Source organism: Dendrobates tinctorius, unplaced genomic scaffold (assembly GCF_039654945.1).
Source record: "Dendrobates tinctorius isolate UK_male_01 unplaced genomic scaffold, ASM3965494v1 ptg000211l, whole genome shotgun sequence".
Taxonomy (NCBI): domain Eukaryota; kingdom Metazoa; phylum Chordata; class Amphibia; order Anura; family Dendrobatidae; genus Dendrobates; species Dendrobates tinctorius.
In genome coordinates, this window is record NW_027361878.1 from 9,528,197 (window position 1) to 9,556,021 (window position 27,825).

The 27,825-nt window shown below is 41.9% G+C and overlaps 1 protein-coding gene across 1 annotated transcript; it reads right to left on the reverse strand.

Moving 5' to 3' along the window:
* LOC141058238 (malignant fibrous histiocytoma-amplified sequence 1-like) lies at positions 1 to 27,616 on the reverse strand. The gene is made up of 10 exons (XM_073554404.1): positions 27,569 to 27,616; positions 23,047 to 23,920; positions 12,952 to 13,246; positions 10,908 to 11,094; positions 10,117 to 10,304; positions 9,481 to 9,971; positions 3,883 to 4,040; positions 3,577 to 3,745; positions 1,862 to 1,932; positions 1 to 255 (listed from the first exon to the last, which is right to left on the reverse strand). The coding sequence occupies exons 1-10, from the start codon at positions 27,606 to 27,608 to the stop codon at positions 170 to 172; spliced, it is 2,559 nt and encodes an 852-aa protein (XP_073410505.1). The 5' UTR covers positions 27,609 to 27,616; the 3' UTR covers positions 1 to 169.
* Between the last annotated feature and the right edge of the window lie 209 nt (positions 27,617 to 27,825).

Sequence of the window (27,825 nt, forward strand, 5' to 3'; positions counted from 1 at the left end):
TAAAAGCAATTTTTCTTTATTTTGAGGCGCACAGTTAGGTCATTACTTCCATAAGACCAAGATCATTTTAACAAAAAGAATATAAAACATCAATGAACCTTGGAACTGCTTGAACAGATTTCCAAACTTTCTTATAGAAATCTCAGGGCATGAAACTTTCTTCTCCAGTTTACTGGTGTGATACAATAGATGCCACTCCATAGTTCGTGACATGAATCGCTGGTGGCAGAAAAGGATCTTTAGTGTGGCCTTTTTCTGTGTGTAGTAAAAAATGTTAAAGGAAAGTTAGAATTCAATGTCTTAAAAGGTAGATCAGCAATAAAGTAACTAGACCCGTGATTGGGGAATTGGCATTTCACATAAAGAGTTAAAAATAAAACAATAAAACCTATTTTTCGCCCAGTGAGAATTTGAGTACATACCGGAAACACTTGGCCAGTCATGGGCACATCTGTGATTGGGCTGAGGGCATACTTATAGAAAGTATCATGGGCGGAGATGGTCTTTTTTCAGCAGCCCAATCCTAAGCCTAAGACAAATCAGACCGAAGCCCTGTCTGTTTCCCAAAATTGTGGTGTAAGACGAACCCCCATTTGACGCATTAATTTTTTTTCCCATTTTTCCTTCTGAAAATATGGGGTGCGTCTTATGGTCTGAAAAATACCATATATTCGAGTCCCCGCTGCTGCATATCTCGCGGCTGTTCGACAGCCACAATACATGCAGGGTTTGCCTATTTGTTAGGCAATCCCTGTTAGAATCTGTTCAGTTTGTGACTATCCGCCATTTTCTTGTAGTGTTCTGGCTGCTGGTCTTTTTCCTCTGGTGCTGGGTTTGTCTTGGGTCCGGTGATTGTATCACCCTTTATTAACCTGCACCTGTCTCCCATTCCTTGCTGGACAACAGTGTTAATCTGCTTGAGTTCTGGCTTGGAGCCTTGCTTTGCCTTCTGTGCGTTTAATTAGTGCAGTGCTGGGACCTCTGGTTCTGCTAGTCTTAGTTTCTGTTTTTAGTTTGTTTCTGCAGCCTTCTCTTTGCTTTGTTCTAGGTGGTGACCCGTTTTTGTACCCAGTCCTTAGATCTTTCAGGGACTCCCTTCCCTCTATCTTTAGGTCTTCACTTGAGATTAACCTAAGATCGCCGGTGGGTCTATTCACAAGGAATGGGTGGCCCACTCCGTCGTAGGTATCACCCTAGTCGCAGTGCAGGGTCAGTTTTCCCCCATCTTACCCTAGTCCTGTGCTGCAGAACCATAACAATCCCTGTATGTGTTGCGGCTGTCTAACAGCCTTGAAACATGCAGCCGTGGGGACTCAAACATATTTTTCGAGCACGCCAAAGACACTCAGTTAGCACCCGAGCATGGAGGGATAGCACCTTATCCCAGCACGTTCGCTCATCCTTATAGCATCCAATATTTACAGATACATTTCTGTTTTTAACAAAGGGAACAGTATTAGGTCTTGTAAATTTTAGCAACTACTGATCAATTAAAACGGATGTCATACGGATGACAATTGATTGAGATGAAAATCATCTGTTTTTTTCTAAATGAAACTGGGCTGATTTTTTTTATACGAGTGTGAACCTCGCCTTACACAAAGGACTTGACGATACTACAGCAATGTGGAGCTGTTGGATGCCGGACACGCTAAAAATTTTTGAAACTCTTTATATTGAAGATATATGATTCTAGATGGCTCCGTTTCAAAATAAGCATTTTTTTTTTCAATTTTTTTTAAAGAATTCCCTTACTGCTAGTCCAAGATGTATTCCGAACCTTGTAAACGGCACGGAAAAATTCAATATAACATTCTAAGATATTCTTAGTAATTATTACATATTCAGCCATATAAATTACCTTTAGGTAAGAGAAGCTCCATATTGACTGTATTACAACAGGTCTCACAGGTTTTAAAGTCTTCCTTTATCCTTATACAGAGATGAAAAAAAAACCTAAGAAATAACACTACTAAAAGTTTTAATGAAGTACACGCAGGCATCTCCCTTTGGCTTTTATCAACTTTGCTGTAATTATCATCTGAAAACTTGTCTTTGTGGCCTGAAATGACCTGGAATCTGCATTACCTGCCCTTTATGCTTTGTCTATTGCCAACCGTTCAATTCCTTTCTTTTTCAAAATGAATAAAATTAATTTAAAAATAAAAAAAAAAGAACACACAGGTACATTGCAAAACACTATGGCACCGGTTGATCAAAGTGGCTACACTAGAATTCTGGTGTAAATTGCTTTAAAAAGTTGCTAAATTTTTGAGCAATGTGAGGTTTCACCCAGTTTTGCCAAAATGGGCAAAGTTGGAATTGGACCGAGGTGCTGCATCTAATTTATGACTACTTATTGTGTACCGTACTCTAGAAATCTTACTCCAGGCTTTGACTGGAGTAAGATTTGTGGCAAGGTGCATGCCAATAGTCCTGCTTCAATAAGAGGCAACAGTTTGTGTAATGTTCAGATATGCAAAGATATGCAGAGCCAGAGACACTTTTTCTAGGCTTTCTTTGAGGAGCATTTATTCTCCTCAACACTGAAATTGCAACACCAAGAAGGAAAATACGTGAAATTATGAAAATCACAGGACGGGTAGACGTGTTACTGATATGCAAATGATGAAAATTAACATGTTCAAAATATCTTGATTTATGCAGAAATCCCTGCACTTAAAGCCTTTGCTGCTATCAATAAGGTTTTTAATGGTTGTCTGTGAAATGTTCTGCTGCTCTGAATGCTCTTGGGCAAATCATCTGAGGTCCCAGAAGTGCTGGATGGGAGATTTTGCAGGCCACGGTAGCACGTTAAGGCCACGGAGGCTGCTCACAGTGGGACAAGCAACATATGACCTGGTGTTGTCGTGTCGAATAACGGGTCCTGGGACAAATGTGAGAAAAGACCAACATTGAGGAGCGTAGATGAGAGTCTTGAAAGTGGGAATATTCCCTTACTATACCCTGAATTCTGAAACAAGTCATTTCATAAGGAACTTTTTAAATCTTTATTCCCAACGCGTTTCAAAGTGAAAAACCACTTCTTCTTCAGGGGATGACATATAGTCACTATATGTCATCCCCTGAAGAAGTGGTTTTTCACTTTGAAACGCGTTGGGAAGATTTAAAAAGTTCCTTATGTGGTGAATTTTATCCTGGTCTCAGCAGCGCACAGTAAGCTTAAATATTTTATCCAAAAGGAGTTACATTGGCGGTCACGGTTGTGAACCTCGGGCGTGCAGCAGGCTGACATTGATTTACATGCTTTAATCTGCTTCGGTAAAGGTGAGTAGATTCCATTTGAATTTATTCCAACTTTTACCCAGATAAGACCCTATTGCGCTCTTTCTTTCCTCAGTTTTTATCCTGAAACAAGTCATTTGACATCAGTATTCAAAACTGGAGAACCCATTTAAGATACTTTGTGATCAGCTTATCATCAAGGGGCACTTCCTGAATAGCTTACTGCCAACTAACCCTTCTAATAAATAGGGATTTTCCAAAGCAGAGAATGCCTTTATCAATGAGCAAGGAATGCACAATAATCACTATTCTAAGTGCTGAAGTACATACATATCGTAGATAGAGCCTGTTGCTTCCATGTCAGGCCACTCAAACTCATCTGGACATCCAATTGTCCTACAAGGTGATCGGATGTAGTAGAAGAGCCCAGGCCACTCCTTGCAAAGCTTCTCCGCAATGGACAGAATGCTTAGCAGGAAATCCCAAAGAGGCCGGAAATCTGAGTATTTACAAAGATTTTTTTTTCACATTAGAAATAGTAAAAGTCAGTTTATCTGGTATCCTCAATCATTTGCCATAGAGGACTATAAAAAATGTGAAGATTTATAGTTAAGAAAAAAATAAGTTCTGACTTGCCATTGGGTCCTTTTGGTTTTCGGCTCCGAATCTCAAGATAACTGTCCGCTCTCTGGTTAAACTGTCTCACCAACAGTGGTTTCCCATTGTTTGCTAAAAGAAATTTGTCTTTTTCTACCCAATGTGTGGAATAAAATGAGCAAGATTTCACCATAAGTCTGTAATATAAGGAGACTGTGTTAGAAAATTGGTCTGCAAAAACCATGATCTGTTCATGGGATCACTGTTGTCAAAAGTGACTTCTGAATGACTAAAGGAGGCTATGGGGCCATCTCTATTTGGTTAGTTCACCAGGTTTCCATGTGACATGAACAGAGATTGGGAAACCATTGTGCTGGCAGCACTGACAATAAACTGATCTTAGGGCACATAGAGTCGCCTATGATATAATGATACAGAACAATTTGTTTAAAATTAACAAGTAAAACTCTATTCCCTTAAAAGAAACCAGTTGTATGCCCGAATGCTACTAAACCGCTACTAAACTGCAGATATACAGCTAATCTGCATGTCAATAGCGTTATGAAGCTGAAAAAAAACAACAAAAACTCGAGCCAAATGTACAAAGGACTGAGGAAAGAAGAGACCTATGATAAAATGTTATTTTTATTTAATCACAAATGACTAAAAGCAGTAACAAACAAGCTACGTCCATGGAATAAGCTGGTGGCGAAACGTGCATCGGGGTGAGGGGACGCTGAGGTGGTCACTTCAATCCTGGACATCAGTTACACCTATGTCTACAGAATAAATCTGCAAGTGACACTTTTTCCATTATGTATACTATCAGTTTTATCGGCAGGATAATCCTACTATCTTGAGGGGCATTCATTATGGAAATTACTTGGGGCTTAAAACTGAGCCTCATTAAATTTCCTTACCTGTATACTGCAGCATAAGTGTGTGGCGCCCCTGAGGCTCAGTCGCCACAGAGGTACTGCACCTTCTCCTAAGGTGTGGTGCCCCACCATCCAGGTAAGGTGGGAACTCCTGACCACACTCCAACACTTGCACCCCACACACAATAGAGTAGTTCAGCAAAACCACATTGCGGCTCCTTGCTTAGAGAGAAGCAGAGCACCTTTGGTGGTTCCCTGCTCGGAACACTAAACGTGCTGGGAGGTGGGTGGAGTTGATGATACATAAAAGAGTGGGAAGGTTTAGGATTACAGGTCAGTCAGACGGGAGAGTCAGTGAGAGGAAGTCACTCGGAGAGGAGTGAGGAAAGGAGATCCCTGGAAGAGGGATGGAGGAAGGAGTGCTGCAGCAGGCCTGAGTGACCCGGGTCTGCTGGCACGGGAAAGAAAGAAAGAGAAAGACATTGAAGTGAAGCCTGAGCTTCCATAGGAAAGAAAGACAAGTACGGAATGTAGGAGAAGAGGGAACACAGAGGACATGGGTTAGGAGAGAACCCTGCCTAGAAGTTCTAAGTGCAAGGCCGGGGCCCGGTCCCCGAGGTTGTATGGACACTAATGGTTCTGCAGCAGACTCCGGTGGAGTAGTGGGCTGTAAATGTACTACTCCCATCTAAGACTTGGGGGCACAACAGCGACACGGATAGAGAGCCGGGACTCAGGAGTAAGGAGTCCCCGAAGCAGGCTACAGCTTTCTGCCGTACAAGTAGAGTTCTTGGGAACATATAATAGGAGGAACTCCAGTGTAAATCAGTACTAGTAGATCTTCACACTTAAAGGCGCTATAGAGGAGACGTTCAGAAAAGGTACATAAGTTGGCGGAGTGTTGGAAGGGAGCATTCCATCTTGCCTGGAGGTTGATTGAGTCCCTGACCCGGTGGACAAGGCATGGAAGCGGGCACTACAGACTGTGAGTAAAGCTTTGGAACTACATGCCCTGGTGTCCTCCATTCCTTCCTGCGTCCGCCTGCTTGGCACTGCTGCATCCCCTGCTCCGGACACTACACCTTCTAAGTGTCACTTCACCTATTCTGCCCTGGGATGACAGCCCTGCCTGTGGAGGGCTATAACATCACTGCTGCACCACACCAGCTGTTCCAGAGGATCTGTCTGCAGCGTCGGCCTAACATCTCACTTGCCGAACACCACAGGTGGCGTCACGAACTATTCCACCATAAGCATTATCACGCCATTACTTGGGCGCCCAGGGCCACGGACCGGGTCACCGCTGCTGTGACACACCACCCGCTGACACCAGCCCGGTACCGAGTAACCCCGCAGCCCTGGGAGGGCGACCCAAATGCTCATTAGAAAGTCCACATTTACTGCAATGCTTATATTATTATTCCACTTGGATTATTATATGAGATTTATAGGTTCTCTTGCTTCTCCTTTTTTTGTTCTTCTGATATTGATTACCTATAGGCCTTATGTATTTATAAAGTGTCAATTGCTCTGTGCACATACCTTTTTTTTGTTCACATTATTCCTCATTTGGAATCATGATATGCCAGGCTTACCATATTTAAAAGGATGGAAGGTCACAGTCAGTGGCGTAGCTACAAAGTTATTGGCCTCGGTGCAAACTTTCAAATGGGGCCCCCCTATGCCAAAATACACGTGCTGCTCCGCTCACCTCATAAACATGTGGCTCAGCTCCGTATTCACATGGCTCCACTCACCTCATACACACGTGGCTCCGCTCCATACACCTCGTACACACACGGCTCCGCTCACCTCGTACACACACGGCTCCGCTTCATACACCTCGTACACATGTGGCTCCTCTACGTACACCTCGTACACACACAGCTCCTCTCCGTACACCTCGTACACATGGCTCTGCTCCGTCCACTTCATACACACGCGGCTCCGCTCACCTCGTACACACGTAACTCCGCTCACCTCATACACACGTAGCTCCTCTCACCTCGCACACACATGGTTCCACTCACCTCATACACATGTGGCTCTGCTCCGTACACCTCATACACATGCGGCTCCGCTCACCTCATACACATGTGGCTCTGCTCCGTACACCTCGTACACACATGGCTCCGCTCACCTCATACACATATGACTCCGCTCCGTACACCTTGCACACACACAGCTCCGCTCACCTCGTACACACGTGGCTCCGCTCCGTACACCTCGTACACACACGGCTCCACTCATCTCGTACACACATGGCTCTGCTCCATCCACTTCGTACACATGCGGCTCCGCTCCGCACACCTCGTACACACAGGGCTCCGCTCACCTCATACACATGTGGCTCCGCTCCGTACACCTTGTACACACACTGCTCCACACACCTCGTACACACACGGCTCTGCTACATCCACCCTGTAAACCCCTCCTGACCCCACACATAAACTTACCCGCATCCAGCAGTGCACCATGACAACCAGGTCAGCAGAGTCCTGCAGACACGGAGGCCCCTAATCATGTGACCCTTTGACTCTTCCCCTCCTTTGACCTCATCACAGGTCCTGTGTGCAGCCTGGCAGCCACTCAAAGCAAGGAGCTGCACAGCCAATGATCGGCTGCAGCTCCGCAATCGGGCCCCTAAACACTCCGGGCCCCGTCGCAGCTGCGACCGCGGTAGTCCCGCCCCTGGTCACAGTACTTTTTATTATTTAAGGACCCCATCTATATTATAATATTCCTTTTTCTTCTGAATATTTTTTACCAATCAGGGTACCCTGTATGACATTTTGCTTGTCTGTTACTGTTTTAGTCATTTGTGATTTAATAAAAATAACATTTTATTATGGATCTCTTTTTTACTCGGTCCTTTGTACATTTGGATCACGTTTTTGGTGTTGTTTCAGTATAAAAAAAATGCGTAGGTTCACTATGTGCTGAACGATGACTGTAAGTCGATAGCTCCCGGAAAGAATTCAAATTTTAATGCCTTTAGTTCAGTATGGTACCAATCAATAAAATTAATTTTCTATGAGCTTTCAGCAGCCGGACAGGATTGCAACGGCTGAAGAGTAACCCTGTATTTGCAGGTTAAAAGTGTGTGGGAACACGACAGGTTCCCCTTATTTTAAAATTTAATAAAAATAATATTAATAAGAAAAATAATAATGTCATTTAAAAAAAATAAGCAAATAAATTACTAAAAACACAATTTGGTATGAAAAAAACGTTCATGCACATACATTGAGAAAAATTTATAAAATGACACTTGTGCATGACTATAATAATCATAGTCAATTTAGCATGAAACATGACCGTTATAAAAAAAATGGAATAAAAACCAAAGCTTAAATCACTTTTTTTTTTTTAAATATCTGCACCACAAGAAAAAAAGAGTGAATAACAGGTATAAAAAAGGAGCACAAACAGCCATGCAGCCACATAAATATACTGTAAAAACATTATGGCTGCGGAAATGTATTTTCAATATTTGCCGGCGATCGTAGTGCAAATCGAATATTGAAAAATTGGCTCAACTCTAGGCATAACCACCAATGACAGTGGTAAAGTCAGGGCCGAGGAGACTGAGCTCCCCCGAGCATGCCTTCCAGTCTGCTCCCTTAAATGAACAATCGAAGTCTGCGTTTCAGCACTGTCGTATTGTGTGTTTTTTACCCTAAATGTTGTGTTCATTTACACATGAAATGTGATTTAATAGAGAACCATTTGGGAGCCAAAAGAGATGGCTCTCCGTGGTAAGCTGACTAAAGAGATCCTGTTCATTCAAAGAAAAAACCTGGAGTGCCCATTGCTACTCCCTCCGCACAGGCACAGCTTAGAATCTCAATGGCGCATGCGCAATGGATCATCACGAAGTGAAAACTTCACTGCCAGCTGTATTACACAGGCCAGCACTGGGGGAAGGAGTAGCAGAGTTTACAAGCAATAAAGCAGATTGTGGCGTGGAGAGAGCACTGGCACAATTCTGGATTGGAAATGTAGTGCAAGCATCCAGAAACTGGATGCACATCCAGTCAACAGGAGGGGGTGCGGAGGTGAAAGCACGGAGAGCTGTAAGAAGTAAACTTGTGAGGGATAATGGGGAGTGCTAACATACTGAATTTTTTTATATGGGGGTTGGAAAACACATTTAACTGTTCAACGTAAATAATTTGCCAAGACTTCCTCCTTTCTGAGCTCTAGAGACCTTGTGTTGCATTAATTTGACTGGCAAGCTCGAAGAGCAAACTTAGCATTGTGTCCTGTCTCTTAGGCACCTGTATCATACAGGAATCGTCGGATTCCTAGGTTTCATTGAATGACTCTGCTTGGTTCTAGACTAGTAATTGAGTGCACGGTACAATATAAATTTTCAGTGGTACAAACTCTTGACATATCATTTAGATATGCCTTTACTTGATAAACACTGTGCCACCACCCTCACCAAACCTGAGATAGACAAGGATGCAGAACTGAATTAGCGCCGAGTTCTCTTCACTTTTTCCCATGTACAATGGGGTCATGGAAAAGGTTGTAACACTAAATCAACTCTGCATCCCCTTAAGTCTAAGGATTAATGTGAGTTCTCAGAGTTTGGACCCAGTCTACCATAAAGTGATGGCACATCCTAACAAAAATATGTTGTTACAATCTCCATAACCTCCTTCCCATCTACCTGTATCTTGATTTGAAAAATTACTATTTGAACAAAAAAAATAGCACAACTCTGAGAAATAAATAGCTAAGTAAGCCATACCTTTGAAAAAATCCTTCTGGAACTTGAGGAGAAAAGTAGACTCTAACCTGAATGTCCTCATCATGGTCTCCTCCCCACCGCTCATTAACTTCCATGAAATTGTTGAGATAGGTGGGAAATAGGTAGCACAAATCTTTCCGTGTGTCTTTTTCACACCATGGATTCCCAGGAAAAAACTCAGCGGCTCTTGGATTTAGTTGCTTTATGTTTTTTACAGACATGCATATCTGGAAATGTAAGAGGAGGCTTAGTAGCTTCCCTTTCTGTGTCCCATATCCGGTCAGATCATGGAATAGATCCTCCGAATCTGGCAGGGATAGGGTCTCTAGTTGATGTTTTACTAAAACCCTAATGGCTTTAAAACGAATCATTGCCTTAGATTGTAGCATTTCTTGCCACTTAAGAAGATCACGCTTGAAGGCTCTTTCAGAAATGAGAACTTCAGCTGGTATTGCCCCAAGTTGGTGGTGGAGATCGTGCCTGACGAGCATCTGTAACGTAACAGATATATTTCAATAAGGAGAGATTTTAGAAAAACTGATGAAAAGAACATTGGAACCGAAACCAAAAACATTTGTAAATTGAGCTACTAAGGCAGTAAATGGACAGAAACGGCAGAGTCTAATGGAAGCAAACCTTGAAAACTGTGATGAGGAACGAAGGCTTCAGAAATACAGTGTTCAGCAAAGCCTTGATGTCTTCATACCACACAATAAGGCCAATTCTATGAAGATATCGTAAAATATCTTTGAGCAGATCTTTGTCCAGGTCACTTTTGATGATGAGCAGAACCTCATTTAAAAGATGATCTAAATCCATTATTCCTGAGAGACAAGTATTAGTGGTGAACATCTTTTAGGTTCAAGAAGATTTCTTAGTTATAACCTATTCGTATGGAGGCGAAAAGCTGCAAGTTTTTGCGCGATCAGTACTTAGTAATCACGTTTGGCATTTTACACCTTTACACTTTTTAAAAAGTTGGTGGAACTTAGTAAAGCAAGAACAGAACCTTAAATGCTACCATGCACAGGAAATAGAGCATAGCAATGATGGTAGCTCAGTGGCTAGCATTGTTGCTTTGCAGCGCTTGGGTCCTGGGTACAAATCCCACCAAGGACAGCATCTGCAAAGAGTTTGTATGTCCTCCCCGTGTGCGTGGTTCCATGAAGTACATGCGACTCTTATGCAGGGGAAAAGACTGATGAAGGTCTATGTGTCATCCAATAACTCATTGTCATGCCCAATTCTATCTGCTTTAGAGGTGGTAATTACCCACTTACTTTTTGAGCCCCGATGCGGCTGCACAGGTTGCACTAGTGGTATGTCCGCCCCAGGTCCTATTTCTAATAATGGCTCTTCCAGCTGTTCTAATGTGTATCTTTCACATTTGTCTGATGAAGAGTGCCCATATTGGTATTTTTACTTACCATGCTGTGGAGTATCTTCATTTTGTTTCACTTCAACTATGGCGTTTTCCACCACTTTGTAGATAGGGGGCAGCATTTTAATTACATTTAGAGATAGCTCTTCCTTGCATACGGCATTTAATATGTGATTCTGGAGCTTTTCAATGTCATTGGAGTGTGTACCATTGATAGGGAACACATTCAAAATCTGTTTAAATACAAACCAAACCGCTCAAAAATTAACTTTTCGGTAACATTTGAGCAAGCAATAAGATTAGACATTTATATTCAGTGAAGTTTAAAGGGAATCTGTCAGCAGGTTTTTGCTATGTAATCTATAAGCAGTATGATGTAGGGGCTGAGACCCTGTTTCTAGAGATGTATCACCTACTGAGCTGCTTGCTGTAGTTTTGATAAAGTCACTATTTAATTACCAGGAGATTATAACTTAAACCTGCTGCCATGTAGTCCTCCATATTCATAGGCTTTGTATAACCCCGCCTCCAACACTGATTGGCAGCTTTCTGTCTACACAACAAGAAGGAAACCTCCAAAAAAAGACCAAAAAGTCCTAGTAAAAATGTATATAATTTTATTGGACAAACATTACAGACAGAGGGCAAAATGGTGGACAATGACGTTCCAAAAAAACTGCACCAACGCATGGATGTAAAGAAAGAGGTGCTAAGACCAATGAAACACAAACAGTCTCACATCATATCTATATCATAATAATCTTAAAAGATCATAAGATACAAATAAGATCAAATTAATATACCGTCAATTATCAACAACACATGTGCATTACGTATATCCATAGGGAACAGTGGACACATCATTGGTCCATAGAGAATCTATACCAATACATCATATTACTTAAATAACCACCAGTACCCCCAAGGGTTAATTCAGGCACACATGTAAATTACCTCAAAGGCGGCAGAGACAGGTAATCACGGTCCAGACACTCACCCCGACGCGCGTTTCCGATATATAATCCTTCATCATGATTAATGCGCGGATAGATATGATGTGAAACTTTGGGTTTCATTGGTCTTAGCACCTCTTTCTTTACATCCATTCATTGGTGCGGATTTTTTGCACTTCACTGTCCACCATTTTCCCCTCTGTCTGTAATGTTTGTCCAATAAAATTATATACATTGCTAGGACTTTTTGGTCTTTTTTTGGAGGTTTCCTTCTTGTTGTCTAGGTATTTGCGACTTGTCCATATTTATCCGGTTATTATGTCAGCTGATTGATATGATGAATATGACTTTTCTATTGGTTAATTTATAGATATTGTTCATTAGCATTATAACATATTGTAGCTTTCTGTCTATGCAAAGTGTACTAAGAAAACTGCCAATCAGTGTTGTGGGTGGGGTTATACATAGCTCAGCATTCAGAGAACTGCTAGATCTGCAGGAAAGAAAACAGGTATTTTATCAAAACTACATCAAGCAGCCCAGTAAGTGACACATCATTGAAATCAGGGTCTCTGTCCCAACATCATGTGGCTCTCAGATTACATAGCAAAAACCTGGTGACAGATTCCCTTTGACTTATATATTCACTGTAGCTGCTGTCATGCGGTGCAGTGAGAATTTACAGTCACTGCTCACTATACAGTGAGTGTGCTGTAATCACTCCCTGGGACATTGATTGGCAGTGTGTGTGGAGTATGTGTACAGAGCAGACTGTCAGTCAGTGCCAGGGAGTGATCAAAGGGCGCTCACAGTATCATGAGCAGTGACAATAACGGCTCCCTGCACCACCCCGATGACTACAAGGGAGCAGCTGCAGGAAAGATATAATTTCATTTTCTTCCTGCAGCTGCTGTTCCAGTTAGGCAGCCAGGCATGACATGAATGTTATTTTCCTGCAGATTTTCACAATCTTTGCAGGTAAATATCATTTCAGAAGGTGACAGGTTCCGTTTAAAACCTACAGTACTGCTACTTTTGAAGTTATTCGGACTATAGTTTATCTACGCCTGCAATTATATGGCTATTCCTGCTGAACCCATAATCATATCATATGCATGACAAGACAAGCTCACATACATGTATGGAGCAATTAGACAATTCCCTCAGCTTATCTGCCTGTTCCAGATAGAGTTCAGAGTCCTGACGTTCCTCCAGATTATTAATGAAGTGGGTGAGGTTAGCCTTATATTCATTCAGCATCCTGTAGATCCTTTGCTCGATGTCTTTACACTTCTCTTCCACTTCCCTTGGTTGGCATAAATCCGTGTGAGTGCCCACAGTAAGAACTACTGAATTGGGTACCCTCATGACCAGATTTTTAATCCAGAACCCCACAAAGTCCATGAAAATCTGTTCATCAGCCACCTGGTACCTGTGTGAATATTAAAATACACATTAGCTTTTATTTGCAATTCAGCGCGTTTCACCTTTGGGCAATGTGCACAAGGTCTTTCCATTAAAATCAAACTAAACAATCGTGAAAAAACACACGGGTTCATGATTTACCCATTATTCACTCGGCTGATTTTCAACTTTTGCGTTTTTCAATTAATTCCTCCCCTTCTCCCTAGATCCATAACATTATAATTTTACCATTGACAGGGCTAGTTTTATGCAAGCTGAGTTTTCAGTTTTGAATGGCACCATTCATTTTACCAAATAGTCTACTGAGAAAAGGAAAAAAATAAGGTAAACAAAATGCAATTCAGGGTTTTTTTTATATATTTTTTCTGGTGCTCATTATGAATTAAAAATGACCCAGCAATATAATTCTTCAGGTCAGTACGATTTATATATTAGTATTTAAAATAGTTCAGAACTTTGTGAACAAAAACAAAATTTAGTTTGTGCCTCCATTATTTGAGACCTGTATTTTTTTTTCTATTTTTCTATTGATGGAGCTTTTCATAGCTTGCTTTTATTGCATGCAGAGCTATGGTTTCTATTGATAACATTTTGGGGTACATTGACGACATTTTGATTGATGTTATTGCATTTTTAAAGGAAGTGCAGACACCCAAAGAATAAGATTCAGGTATGGCTTGTTCCCAGCATTTAACATAAGGTTTCAGCATTTTTTGAAAGATTATATGTCTACAGACATGGCGATACCAAATATGTTTAGTTATTTTATGATTTTATTTTCTAATTTTTGAACTGGGAAAAGGAGGGTGATTAAACTGGGAAAAGGAGGCTGACGGGATGATGTGGGATAATAGTGGTAGTAGTCCGGTGGCTCTGGCTGACGGTATGATGTGGGATATTAGGGGTAGTAGTCCGGTGGCTTTAACGGTATGATGTGGGATATTAGGGGTAGTAGTCCGGTGGCTCTGGCTGATGGATGATGTGGGATATTAGTGGTAGTAGTCCGGTAGCTCTGGCTGACGGGATGATGTGGGATATTAGGGGTAGTAGTCCGGTGGCTCTGGCTGACGGTATGATGTGGGATATTAGTGGTAGTAGTCCGGTAGCTCTGGCTGACGGGATGATGTGGGATAATAGTGGTAGTAGTCCGGTAGCTCTGGCTGACGGGATGATGTGGGATAATAGTGGTAGTAGTCCGGTGGCTCTGGCTGACGGTATGATGTGGGATATTAGGGGTAGTAGTCCGGTGGCTTTAACGGTATGATGTGGGATATTAGGGGTAGTAGTCCGGTGGCTCTGGCTGATGGATGATGTGGGATATTAGTGGTAGTAGTCCGGTAGCTCTGGCTGACGGGATGATGTGGGATATTAGGGGTAGTAGTCCGGTGGCTCTGGCTGATGGGATGATGTGGGATATTATGGGTAGTAGTCCGGCAGATGTGACGGGATTGTGTGGGATATTAGTGGTAGTTGTCCGGTGGATCTGGCTGACGTGATGATGTGGGATATTAGTGGTAGTAGTCCGGTGGCTTTAACAGTATGATGTGGGATATTAGTAGTCCGGTGGCTCTGGCTGATGGGACGATGTGGGATATTAGGGGTAATAGTCCGGTAGCTCTGGCTGATGGGATGATGTGGGATATTATAGTGAATGTGGCTATGCGGTGTGGGCCGGGCTCTACACTCAGCTTTATATATTTACTATATAATTGTCTACTTCTGTCTGTCTGTAATGGAAATCCCACCTTGCTGATTGGTTGCGGCAGTTAGGCCGCGACCAATCAGCGACAGTTGCTTAGTCGTCGCTGCATTGCGGCTGCATTGCTTATTGTACAGGCACATTACAGCCGTTAAAGGCATCACTGCTGCATCGCTCATTACACAGGCACAGTCCTGTACATATTGTGGAGTACAATACATTAGGTAATTAGGTAACAGTAGAACAGTGACTGCAGCTCTGGGTGTAACTTGTGTACATTACATTAGGTGACAGCAGAAAAGTGACTGCAGCTCTGGGTGTAACTGGAGTACAATACATTAGGTAAGATCTGAACAGTGACTGCAGCTCTGGCTGTAACAGGAGTATAATACATTAGGTAAGAGCAGAGCGGTGACTGCAGCTCTGGGTGTAACTGGAGTACAATACATTAGGTAAAAGCAGAATAGTAACTGCAGCTCTGGGAGTAACTGGAGTACAATACATTAGATAACAGCAGAACAGTGACAGCAGCTCTGGGTGTAACTGGAGTACAATACATTAGGTAGCAGCAGAACAGTGACTGCAGCTCTGGCTGTAACTGGAGTACAATACATTAGATAACAGCAGAACAGTGACAGCAGCTCCGGGTGTAACAGGAGTATAATACACTAGATGGTGGCCCGATTCTATCGCATCGGGTATTCTAGAGTCAAAGTTAAAATAAAAAATAGTTATATACTCACCTTCCGATGGCCCCCGGACTCTGTCCCGCCTCTCACCACGCTCCTGGCATCTTCCGGTCCCAGTAATGCTTAGCGAGAAGGGCCGGAGATGATGTCACTCTCACGTGAGCGCGACGTCATCAGCGGTGTTTCGCGCAAAGCATTACTGGGACCGGAAGATGCCGAGAGCATGGAGAGGAGAGAAAGAGTCCGGGGGCCGTCGGAAGGTGAGTATATAACTATTTTTTATTTTAACAGAGACTCTAGAATACCCGATGCGATAGAATCGGGCCACCATCTAGTATAGATATAATTATTATAATTTGTTATAACTAACCGTAGTTAGTTACTATGCCCGGGCAGCGCCGGGCTCTTCAGCTAGTTATATATACTGTATATATCATCCCGTCAGCCAGAGCTACCGGACTACTACCCCTAATATCCCACATCATCCTGTCAGCCAGAGCCACCGGACAACTACCACCAATATCCCACATAATCCTGTCACAGCCGCCGGGCTACTACCCCTAATATCCCACATCATCCCGTCAGCCAGAGCCACCGGACTACTGCCCCTAATATCCCACATCATCCCATCAGCCAGAGCCACCGGACTATTACCCCTAATATCCCACATCATCCCATCAGCCAGAGCCACCGGACTACTACCCCTAATATCCCACATCATCCCATCAGCCTGGGGTCAGAACCAGAGCGCTGAGTGGATTTGCCCTGACTTCCATACTAATGATCCCTTTAAGAGGGGCCTTGGGTCAGAACCAGAGCGCTGAGGGATTTGCCCTAACTTCCATGCAGGAGATCCCTTTAAGAGAGCCTGGGGTCAGTACCAAAGCGCAGAGTGGATTTGCTCTAACCTACATACCAATGATCCCTTTAAGAGACCCTGGGGTCAGAACCACAGAGCTGAGTGGAACGGTCCTAACTTCCATACCGGGGATCCCTTTAAGAGAGGCCTGGGGTCAAAACCAAAGCGCTGGATGGATTTGCTCTGACTTCCAAACCAGTGATCCCTTTAAGAGGGAAGATGTGCCTATAGGATGGAGGATGTGTGATGTGTATATGGGCACGGGAGGGGGGATTCATTTCTTTCATGTGCTCTCTGCTCCTTTTTGGGGGGCAGACAATGGCTGGGAGCTTATGTTCCCAGGGATGCTAGATTTCTCCCACCATGTCAGTGTCTGCTGACGTGTTGTCAAGTGGGAAAACTTGCTCATAGCAACCAATCACAGCTCAGCTTCTTTTCACCAGCTCTGGTGAAATGAGAGATGCTTAGTGATTGGTTGCAAGGAAAACTGTTGCTCATAGCAACCAGTCACAGCTCAGCTTCTTTTGAACAGCTCTGGTGAAATGAAAGATGCTTCGTGATTGGTTGGTGATACACTCATACATACATTCAACTTTATATATAGATAGCGGTACTTATATTGATCTATATCTGGGCTGTGTTATGACTGCCACCATTGGTTCATATTGTGTGATATTAGAAATAATGTTTTTTGGTGGGACATCTCATGGGGGGGGTGCATTTCACGATTGCAGCTTTCATAGTCTTGTGACATTTTATTAAACCCCTTGTTGTTCATCTGTCAATCTTTTTAAAATTTATTACAATAAAGATTATATATTTGTGATTTGGACGTGTACATCATTGTTAACTATGGGAATTGTGTTTATTATTATAACAGTCTCAAAGTACAGTGGGTTAAATAAGTATTGAACATGTCACTAATTTTCTAAATAAATGAATTTCTAAAAGTGCTATTGACATGAAATTCTCACCAGATGTCGGTAACAACCCATCCAATCCACAAAGGCAAAGAAATTTATGTGTAGTTATCAGTCATGACACAGGGAAAAAGTATTGAACATATGAAGAAAGAAGAGCAAAAAGCCATTGAAAGTCATGACATCAGCTGAAATCAGTAATTAGAAAGAAATCCTGCTACTTAGTTGAAAATACTATCAGCTGGTTAAACTGATGGCCTATAAAAAGGTCTCTCATTACCAAGTTGACACAGAAGAAATGTTTCATAATGTGTAAAACCAGTGAGCTGTCTCAAGACTTTTGCAACCTTATTGTTGCAAAACATACTGATGGTATTGATTATGGAAGAATTTCTGGGGGCGTGGCTTGCAGGGGAGCAGAGCGGTCCTGTTTCTCGGGAGCTCCTGCACTTCCCTAACTTAAGATTACAGAAGATTGCTGAATCGTGGAATATTTTCTCTTCAGATCAAGGTGAACATGACAAGAAGGAGTTACAAGAAGGAAAATGCGGTTCCTGTGGAGACGGATCGCTCGGCAGGACCAGGAAGCTCCGGGAGAGGGTCCGATATAGGCCAAACTCCGGCTGAACATATACTAGGCAGGACTCCGCTTCGTGCTGATCCATGCGGCGGGAGGAGGATGAAGAGTGCTTCTGGAGTCCGGCAGGCGAGTCGGACATCAGCGGTGGGGTCCCCTGGGCTCAGCATGGTCCTGGTCCCAGCTAATGAAGAATGTCGGAAGACTGCGGTGAGTGATGGGGCCGCGCGGCTGCAGGGGAAGAGCGGCGCTGGAACTCCTGCCGCGTCGTTGAATGGATCAGTCGGGCCGCCTGTCAGCACCTGTGGAGAGACTCTGGATCTATCAAATGCCCGACTTGATCACCGGACACTAAAGGTGGGGTCCCCGGGACTTAGCGCGTTCGCGGCTTTAGAAGATGAAAGCCGGGAGACCGCGGGGGATGCCGTGGCCGCGCAGCTGCGGGAAACTATCAACACTGGAGTTCCTGCTTCATTGCTGGGTGAGTGTGCCGGATCATCCTCCATCAACCCACATAGAAGGGGCCCAGGTCCATTTGGGGTTCAGCCGGCCTATAGGTCATCGGAGATGGGGTCACCTGGGTTCAGTGCGGCCCCGGCCTCAGCCGTAGAAGATTTAATGAAGCATCGGAAGAATGCAGTTATGGCTGCAGGCCCACAGCTGCTGGGGAAGGGTGTTCATGAATATCCTGCCCTGGTATTACCCGGTCCAGCTGAATCTATACTCACTAACAGATATATTAACAGCAAACTGCGGCATGATGCAGCTGAATTTGTGCCGGAAACCATGGGTATAAGAAAAGTCTGGCTATTATCGAAGGGATCGTTGGTGGAGGGGGGAACCCTGTTGCAGAATAACATAATCGGAGGACCTTTTAATAATAATAAGGAGGTTCCACAGCTTCAGATCCGAGTGGAAAATAAGGAGAAATTCCCCATTAATAACTTCCTCAAACAGACATCAGGAAACGCTTGTAATCAAATGCTAAAAGGGGGAATAAGCAAATAAACGCCACTAAACTGTGGTGAGGTCCATTCTTCCTCCGGGGTAGATATTCATGCTGATAATCAAAATAATGAAGGGGGCAAATTACAAGTGGATACTAATACTAATAAGGGGCTGCAAGAGAACAGATCTATAATCTTATTGAATGGGGTACGAGAGGAATTATCTACTGTTTCATTGGAAGAGGAGGAATCTTCTAATGCTGTTCTTAATCAGTCTAGAGGTGATAACTACGTTAGTTCAACAGCTAATGTTCGTGAGCTAATTGCAGACGCCTGTAAAACATCAATTGACTCTTTAAGTGCTTTTTTTTAAGAAAAAATAGCTGTTCTGGACATCAAGATCCTCCTTCTACTCACAATTCCAAGGAGACCCATGTTAACCACTAGCCAGACTTAAATTATACTACAGATTGTGACTCAGTCATATCTTCTGATAATAAGGAAGAGTCAGAAAGTGTTTATTCAGAGGAATCGGTTGGGGAGGAGATCTTTATTAACAATTCTGAAAGCGACTTGGCTGACGGGAGTGATTTTGATGAGGCTTCCTCGTTTGCCTCTGATCCATCGGAGGGTTCTAGTAATCATGCGGATATAAGAGACACTCACATACTTCAAGCTGATAGACCTACAATAGCCCAAAAGAAGTTTGAGGCGGGTGGTGAAGAGACTTTTCTTAATGTAACTTCACTAGATAATATCCCGCTTTCTGAAGTCAATCCTATGGAAAATTTCCCAGTAAAATTATGTAAAGCTTTTTTAACCGCGTTGAATAAACTGGGAATCAACAACGAGAGTAATTCAGGAACTGACGAAGTTAAAGCATCGGAAAGTCTATTTAAGCAAATTTTTAAAGATATATTATCAAAAATTGTCAAAGATTTTGAAGAGGGGTCTAGCAGTACACCCAACATCTCTCTTCAAAATGGGAAATCTATGTTTAAAAACCAGGAAATCTCGTGTTCTAAAGAAGTTTTTGATCTTCGTGAAGTCTCGAATTCTCTGAGCAACATTCAGAAAGATATAGCCTCTTTTAGAAGCTGTTTGACCAACTATGAAGACTTAAAGAGGAAAAATAACGTGAAAATTAGAGGTATCCCGCAGTCAATTCATTCATCCCGACTGAGAGAATACATCTCCTCAATGGTGCGTTATTTAATACCTGGAACTGAGGAGAAAAACCTCATTGAGAAAGTATATAGGATTCGAAGATCTTCTTCCTTGCTGTTTAACTTATCTAGCGACGTCATTGTCTCGTTTTACTCTACATGGGTGAGAAACTCCCTTCTTGGAATTTCTAAAGAATCAATCTTCCTCTCATCATCATATAAGAATTTAATTTTCTTTAAAGATCTATCTAGGAACACTATACTAAAGCGTAGATCATTTCACCAGACAACAATAGAACTTCAGCGTGCTGATTTAAATTATAACTGGTCCCAAACGTCCACATTAATCCTGAAATATGCCTCCAAGATAATTCATATCCAATCTCCGGAGGAGGGTAGTGACTTTCTTAAAAATGCCGGATTGGTCCCTTACATATCTTCCTCCAGCGTTCTCCATTCATCTGTGCAGGATCTTCGTCTTCATCATACTTGAACTCTGTGGACTGCTGGGGGTTCTCGTTGTGGTGGACTGTCGAAATTGGTCTCTCCTCACTTGGATTACAATTAGTACTTACCTAAAAAATAGTGACTTTAATGGTCTGTGGTTCATACTTCACGAGTATAATCTGAGAAAGAAGCCGAACTTTCCTCCTTCTTGGTCTATGGGTACTGGTGTACTCGGACCAGCCGCGACAAGTCTACATATAGATCATTTTGAGGATATTTTATAAGCATTTTGGTATACTTATGAGTATCTCTGTTATAAGCAGTTTATTAAGCGGAATTAATATTTTTTAAGCGGTTATAATACCTTTTTTATTTACAGGTGTATTGATATATGTATGCTTGTCTATTTACTTTAGGGGTTTATTTAATCCCTAAAAATATTGAAAGACACAATACTGTTAGTTTATTGTCTTGTCTTTTCTTTATGGGGTTTGTTCAATCCCGAACATATCGAAGAGACACGACACTGTTAGTTATAGTTGGATTATGTATCCCAACTTATTTCCTTGGATATAACACTACTGTTATATTTCCCTCCCCTACCCTTCCTTTTGTTTTGCCCTTTGTATGTCTTAATAAAGCAACTTAAACCCATTCCGAACCCCTTATCCTTCCCTTCCCTTTGTCATATGTATAAATGTAATCTCTACATTTAAATGCCATTGCAAATATTACTGTTATTCTTAAAATTTAATAAAGTTATTTGAAAATGGAAGAATTTCTAAACTACTGAAGGCTCCAGTGAGCACTCTCGGGGCAATAATCTGGAAATGTAAAGAACTATTTCACCATAAATGAGCCATAACCAGGTGCTCCTTGCAAGATTTCAGACAGAGGAGGGTGCAAATTGTCTCTACAGAGAAGAAGAGGACTTGAATTCTAGTGCCACTTATTGGAAGAAGCAATCCTACATGTCAATATCAACCCTTTACCGAGCCTTTCAATATGATCTAAGGATAAAAGCCAAACCAGAATCCAAATTTGTAGACACTATGTTTCGGGGTATTGCCCCGCGTAAGTGCAAAGTATAAGAACTGATTTGGCTAGGTGAAGGGCTAAGACTGAGATCTAAGGGGTAAGATTTATCCTTGTGGATAGAGATAAGAGTGTATAGAATTATCACTAAGATATCTCCAAGATAAGATATCAACAAGAGCCAAGGACCACATGTGGAGAGCTACAGAAAGACCTGGAATAAGCAGATGCAATTGTTTCAAAGAAAAGTATAAGTAATGCACTCAACCTCCATGGCCTGCACGCACGCTCACCTTGCAAGATAAAATGTACCAAGACATTCTTGATAAAAATGTGATGCTATCTACCAGAATAAAGCTGAAACAAGGGTGGACATTTCAGCAACACAATGATTCCAAACACACAGCCAAGGAAACTCAATTGGTTTCAGAGAAGGAAAATAAAACTGCTAGAATGGCCGAGCCAGTCACTGGACCTGAATCCAATAGTAAATTTATGGAAAGAGCTAACGCCCAGAGTTCATAGAAAGATCCCATGGGACCTTCAGGATTTGAAGAGTGTTTGTGTGGCAGAATGGGTCAAAATCACACCTGAACAATGCCTGCGACTAGTTTCTCCATACAGGAGGGGTCAAGAAGCGGTCATCACCAACAAAGGCTTGTGTATGAACTATCAAATAAATATCAGTAAGCGTGTTCAATCCTTTTTCCATTTGTCATTTCTCATTATTACACATAAATTAAATTATGGCCATTTATGGTTTGATTTCATTGCCTATCTAAATTGGATGAGTTGTTATTAACATCAGGTGAGAATTTCATGTCAATTACACCTTTAGAAATATATTTACTTAGAAAATTGGAGACAAGTTCAATACTTGTTTCACCAACAATATCAGAGACCTTACACTGCCTGTAAGAACCTGTTCAAAATATCTGCACTCACTGAAAAACAACACAGGCTCCATGAACTCACTGAAAAAAAATACATGCTCCACAATTGTGGTATTGTTTGCCATGTTTGCCATGTTAAGGCTGGGACAATATAGAGCTCACCCTGAAACAGTATTCAGAAACCTCTGTATGATTATTAGAAGTAGGCCAGGGTCACACTTGCAAGTGTGATGCGAATCTCTTGCATCAATACCTGGCACTGCTGCCGGCACTCGGGACCGGAGTGTGCGGCTGCATGTATTTCTATGCAGCTGAACGCTCCGGTCCGAGTGTCGGTGGCAGTGCTGGGTATTGATGCGAGTTTCTCGCATCACACTCGCAAGTGTGACCACGGCCGTAGGAACAGAATTGTTTGGTCTGTTCACACGGGCATCATTCACTTTGTAACAGTGGATCCAGCAGTGGCGGACACCAATGAAAACCTGCTTATTAATGTACGTGATCAATCAGGATCAAATCGAAAGCTTAAAGTCAATATTTTCTCTACCTCTTTGTAACTTTCCATCTGAACTCACCTATGTAGATTAACAACAAGAATGACAAGAGCGTAAGGAGTAATAAAAACATGATGCGTGACGTAATACTCAAGATGTCCTGCAAAGTCCCAAAATAAAAAGGTGAGGTCTTGGATGTGAAATTCACTGATCTCTATGCCAACAGTCCTTTCGTTCAAAGATACAGGAACAATGTGACCTTGTCTGAGACTCCTGCTTATCGTGGTTTTCCCCGCCAGACTTGCACCTAAAAAAATTACTTTGACCCTCTTGTCTTCATTGGCTTTGGTTTGTTGTAGTTGAAGAAAGTAACTGCGGATCTGTTTGAGGCCACCCACACAAACCTCATCAGGAGGCTCCCTCAAATGGTTGCAGGAAACCACCAACTTTTTCAAGGGCAGATCAAGGAAAAATTTAGCAGGTAGTTTTTGTAGCTTATTGTTCCCCATATAGACTTCTTTCAAACTCTTTATTTCTAAGATACATTCAGGAAAATCAGTAAAGAGATTGTGGGATATGTTTAGGTACTGTAGCTTGGAACAACTGCTCAAGTCTACTGGTAGATTTGAAAGGCGGTTGTTGTTTAATCTGAGATGTTTAAGATCTTTTAGGTTGGAAAATACTTCAGTGGGAATGGCCTTTATTTTATTTTGGTTTAGCTCCAACTTTTCTAAATGGGTTAAACTCTGAATTTCCATGGGGAAATCAGTTAGCTCGTTCTTGGAGAGAATTAAAATCTTCAGCTGGTGAAGATGGTCGATCCCACAGACGCTTTTAAGTTTGTTCCTATCGAGATTAAGGGACTGAATTTTGGTATCAAGCAAAATTTCTAATGGAATGACCTTCAATCTCCTGAGAGACAAGTCCCTTTGATTTAATGGCAATGTTTCTTTACCTGTTTGGAAAAAGGTAGAGAAAGTTATTACATTTTGAAGGAGTTTTTGATTTCATACATACTGTATGGGATCACATGGGTTCTTTGATTAAGAACCTGTCGCTTTAGTTACTCCGTTTCCCTTTGTATAATTACTTTTTTTGCAGAAATTATTCACTGTGAAATATCTGTATTAACGCTCCTTCTATAAAGGTGCACTAGTGGTGTAAACATTTAATTGTACTCATTCGGCTGATTTCAGCACTTCGGGAACTTTCCTCCTCCTTTATATTTGATCTTTTCAGTAATACATGATGAGAAAAAGGGATTCACTCTGTCAAAGCCCCCATACACATTATATTAATAACGGTAGCAGTCAAAGACATTGAGAGGTTTGGCCAACAGACTAATGGAGAAGCTGGACAACTAGTTATTGGAGGAAATGTCGATTGGGCAATTTCTGTGATATTGTTCGTCCCCATGATTTTTTGAGAATTGACCACAGGTTCTCAATGGGATTGAGATCTGGGGAGTTTCCTGAACATGGATCCAATATTTCGATATTTTGTTCTTTGAGCCACTTAGTTATCACTTTTTACTTGAGACATGATGTTCCACCATGCAGGAAAAAAGCTTTTTTTATCACCAAGTTGCTCCTGGATCATTGGGAGAAGATACTCTTGGAAGATGTTTAGATCCCATTCTAAATTCATGGCTCACTCCCCTGGATGAAAAGCCCCCACACATGAATGGTCTCAGGAGGCTTTATTGTTGGTATGACACATGACTCATGATAGCGATCACCCTTTTACTTCTCCAAACAATCATTCTTCCAGATGTCCCAAGCAGTCTGAAGTGATGTCATCAGTGAAAATTACCCTAGTCCTCCGCAGTTCAATCCCTGTACTTACAGCATAGTTATTTTCTCTAATGGAGTCCTCTTTGGGACATCTGGAAGAATATTATGTATTATTTGGCCAGAGAAGAAAACGTGAGCACTAACATGAGTCCAGTATCATGCCAACAGTAAAGCATCTTCAGACCATTCATGCCTTTTCCGGCATGATGGAGACCATGTCACAAGACAAAAAATTATAACTAAGTGGCTCTAAGAACAAAACATTTAAATTTTAAGTCCATGGCCAGGAAACGCCCTACGTCTCAATCCCATTGAGAACTTGTGGTCAATCCTCAAAAAGCGGGTGGACAAACAAAAACACAGAAGTCGTGATAAATTTTAAACAAGAACAGGCCGTCGTCAGTCAGGATATTGCCCAGAAGATGATCTCCAGCGACGGGCAGAAGTCTTGGAAAGTAAGGGTCAACACTGTAAATACTAAGTCATTGCATAAAGTTGATGCTTTCGTCAATAAAAGTTTAAAAATGTATAAAATGCTGATAGCTATACATAAATAAAAATAAGAAAATCTAATAGATCTAAAAACACTGAAGCAGCAAACTTTGTGAAATCCGAAATCTGTGTCAGTCTCAAAATTTTTCGCCACAACTGTGCCAGTCTTGTGATGATAAACTTAGTCCAATTAACACCTGTTTCGTGCATCTGTATCTTTGGCCTGGATCAATTTATTTGGAAGTCAAAAACATCACATATTACACTGTTATAATGCCAGACAAAGTGGGTCAGTTTTTAGCCTATGAAATATTACACCATTAATCCTAGGGTGCTTATATCCTTGGAGCAGGTTAATTGGGAAGATTTATTAATAGTGTGAGTATGTAAATGAGTTTTTTGATATGCAAAATGCTCCAAATTTCTTAAAGTGGCAACTAGCTGGGCAAGGTAGATGTCATTTTTTTTCTCCTTGCATACTAGAGAATATTTAACCATACGGGCACATCATAGAAGCAGTCTTAGTGCAGTGCGTGCCACAAGCTTTGGCAAAGTAAAAGTTGAAGACACAAGATGGTACCCATTTAGAAAGTGGGGTAAAACATTTGTAGATGAGTTGTACTTCGCACAACTTCGAAGCACCGCTCACTGTATGCAACAAAATTTAAAATGGCACTGGGACTTCATGAATTAGACAAAAGTATAGTTTTCCAATTTAATTAAAATGCTAGTCTTCTTGTCATGCTGTGATGGTCATCAGTAAGGGAGAGGGGCCTCAAACTGTCCCTGGGGCCGGGTCCCCAACTATGCCTGTCCCGGGGGCACTCTTGAAGGCAGAGATGCCCAGGTCTCCAACCTTGCTAAGCTCCTGTTAAATCTTAATCTGTCCCCATCCTATGAGGCATGGAACAGAAATGTAAGGTAAGCAAAACACAAAGATAAAACAGGGATGACACAAAACCTCTATGATACAAAAGCACAAACCAACAATAGGGAGGAGGATAGGGCAGGGAGGAATAAACTAAATGGGAATAGGGACCAGGAAATAAATACACACATACTACAGCAAACTACAAATAACTACAACAACTCCACTCCAACCACTTACCTTTAGCACTCAGCACAGGAAGACAAATCTTTCACCAGCAGGGACTAAATGCACAGGGGCAGTATATATAGGAGTAAAGTATAAGCAGTTGCAGCTGAGAACAACCAGGCTGTATGGTCTCAGCCAGCATGGAAAGAGTCCTTAACCTTCTCAGTACCGAAGGAAAGGCAATTCATTTAAAATAGCACATGAATCACTCCATCTCTAAAGAAGAGTGCGATTCATTACCCAACGTGACCGTCTAACTCCAGGTCTCCCAGGGGGACATTACACTTCTCTAAATTAGGGATCTCCTATGCCAAGTAAGGGGTCAAGAGTAGAGCTCGGCATAGAAGGCTCTGGTGGGAATCTAGTTTACCACTGTAATAGCGATGGTTTGCAGTAGTGAAGTGTGCATGTGCTCAGTTCCTTGGTGAATTTCTTCTAATTATCCTGGATTAAAGGCTGGACTTACACCACCCAACTTGCTGCACTAAATAATTGCCAATCAACTACGTGGTTTAATAGTGTTTTTAGACATGCAGACTGCATTGAATATGCACACAGAACAATCAAATCTAGACCATTCTATGTGCATAGGCTGCCATACTTCTCGGCAGCACAGGACGATGTGCTGCTGAGAACGATGATTTTTTTTAAGGGAACCAAAAATTAATTTTTCCCGATGTAAGAAAATTTTAACAGTTTGTCAGGTGTTTGGCTACCTGCTTATTCTGAAAAATTATCAGGAAATGAGAGTTCATATTATTCGTGCAGTACAAATTAACCTTTAGTCGAAAAAGCAAAGGACGGGGAATGAACACGAAAATGAGCATACTACTCATTCGCCTCTATACAAAGATATGATGCATGCTTGTCCTATTGGGTTTTCCCTACAGATTTTAGCTAATTGACAAGTGTCTTATCAGCAATGGGTCCCTTGTGATGAAAATAAATCAATCGAGTACATTTCACAATCCCTTTTTTTGAGTGTGACTGCTATGAAATCTATGACTGTTTGAACATTTTCATTTTCCATAGTGCTCATCTTAGAGGAAGTTTTCTCAGCACTACGAAGATAGCAATCTTCGCCCACAATACCCCCAGTCAGCAGCCTGAATTTGCTTTTAAATAAAGCTGTTGTAAATCAACCATCTTAATAATCCTCTTTAATTCAATTGATCTATTAGTATCGACAGCTCACAGCTATCGAGATCACTGAGATACTTACTTTTTCCTTCCATGTATTCGTCTTCGAGGCAAGGCTCCATTTTTCTCAACATGAAGTTTCATTTCCTTATAGATTCACTTGTTCTTCAAACAAAGTGAGCTTGTCATCCTGCCAGGAAATGCTTAAAGGGAACCTGCAGGCTGATTCATGCTACCCGAATTAAGGGCATCACAAATCAGAGTCTGGCTCCGTCAGCTCAGGCAGGTATATTTTATTATGATGATACCATGCCATGATTAGTCCAAGAGGCTGGTTCC

Excerpts from the sequence above, each read along its gene's own strand:
- LOC141058238 (XM_073554404.1), bottom strand. The coding sequence starts at position 27,608 with ATGGAGCCTTGCCTCGAAGACGAATACATGGAAGGAAAAA. Across the intron at positions 11,095-12,951 it reads TGTCTAATTGCTCCATACAT|ATTTTGAATGTGTTCCCTAT; the intron begins GTATGTGAGCTT and ends GTATTTAAACAG. Across the intron at positions 256-1,861 it reads GGAGCTTCTCTTACCTAAAG|AAAAAGGCCACACTAAAGAT; the intron begins GTAATTTATATG and ends TACTACACACAG.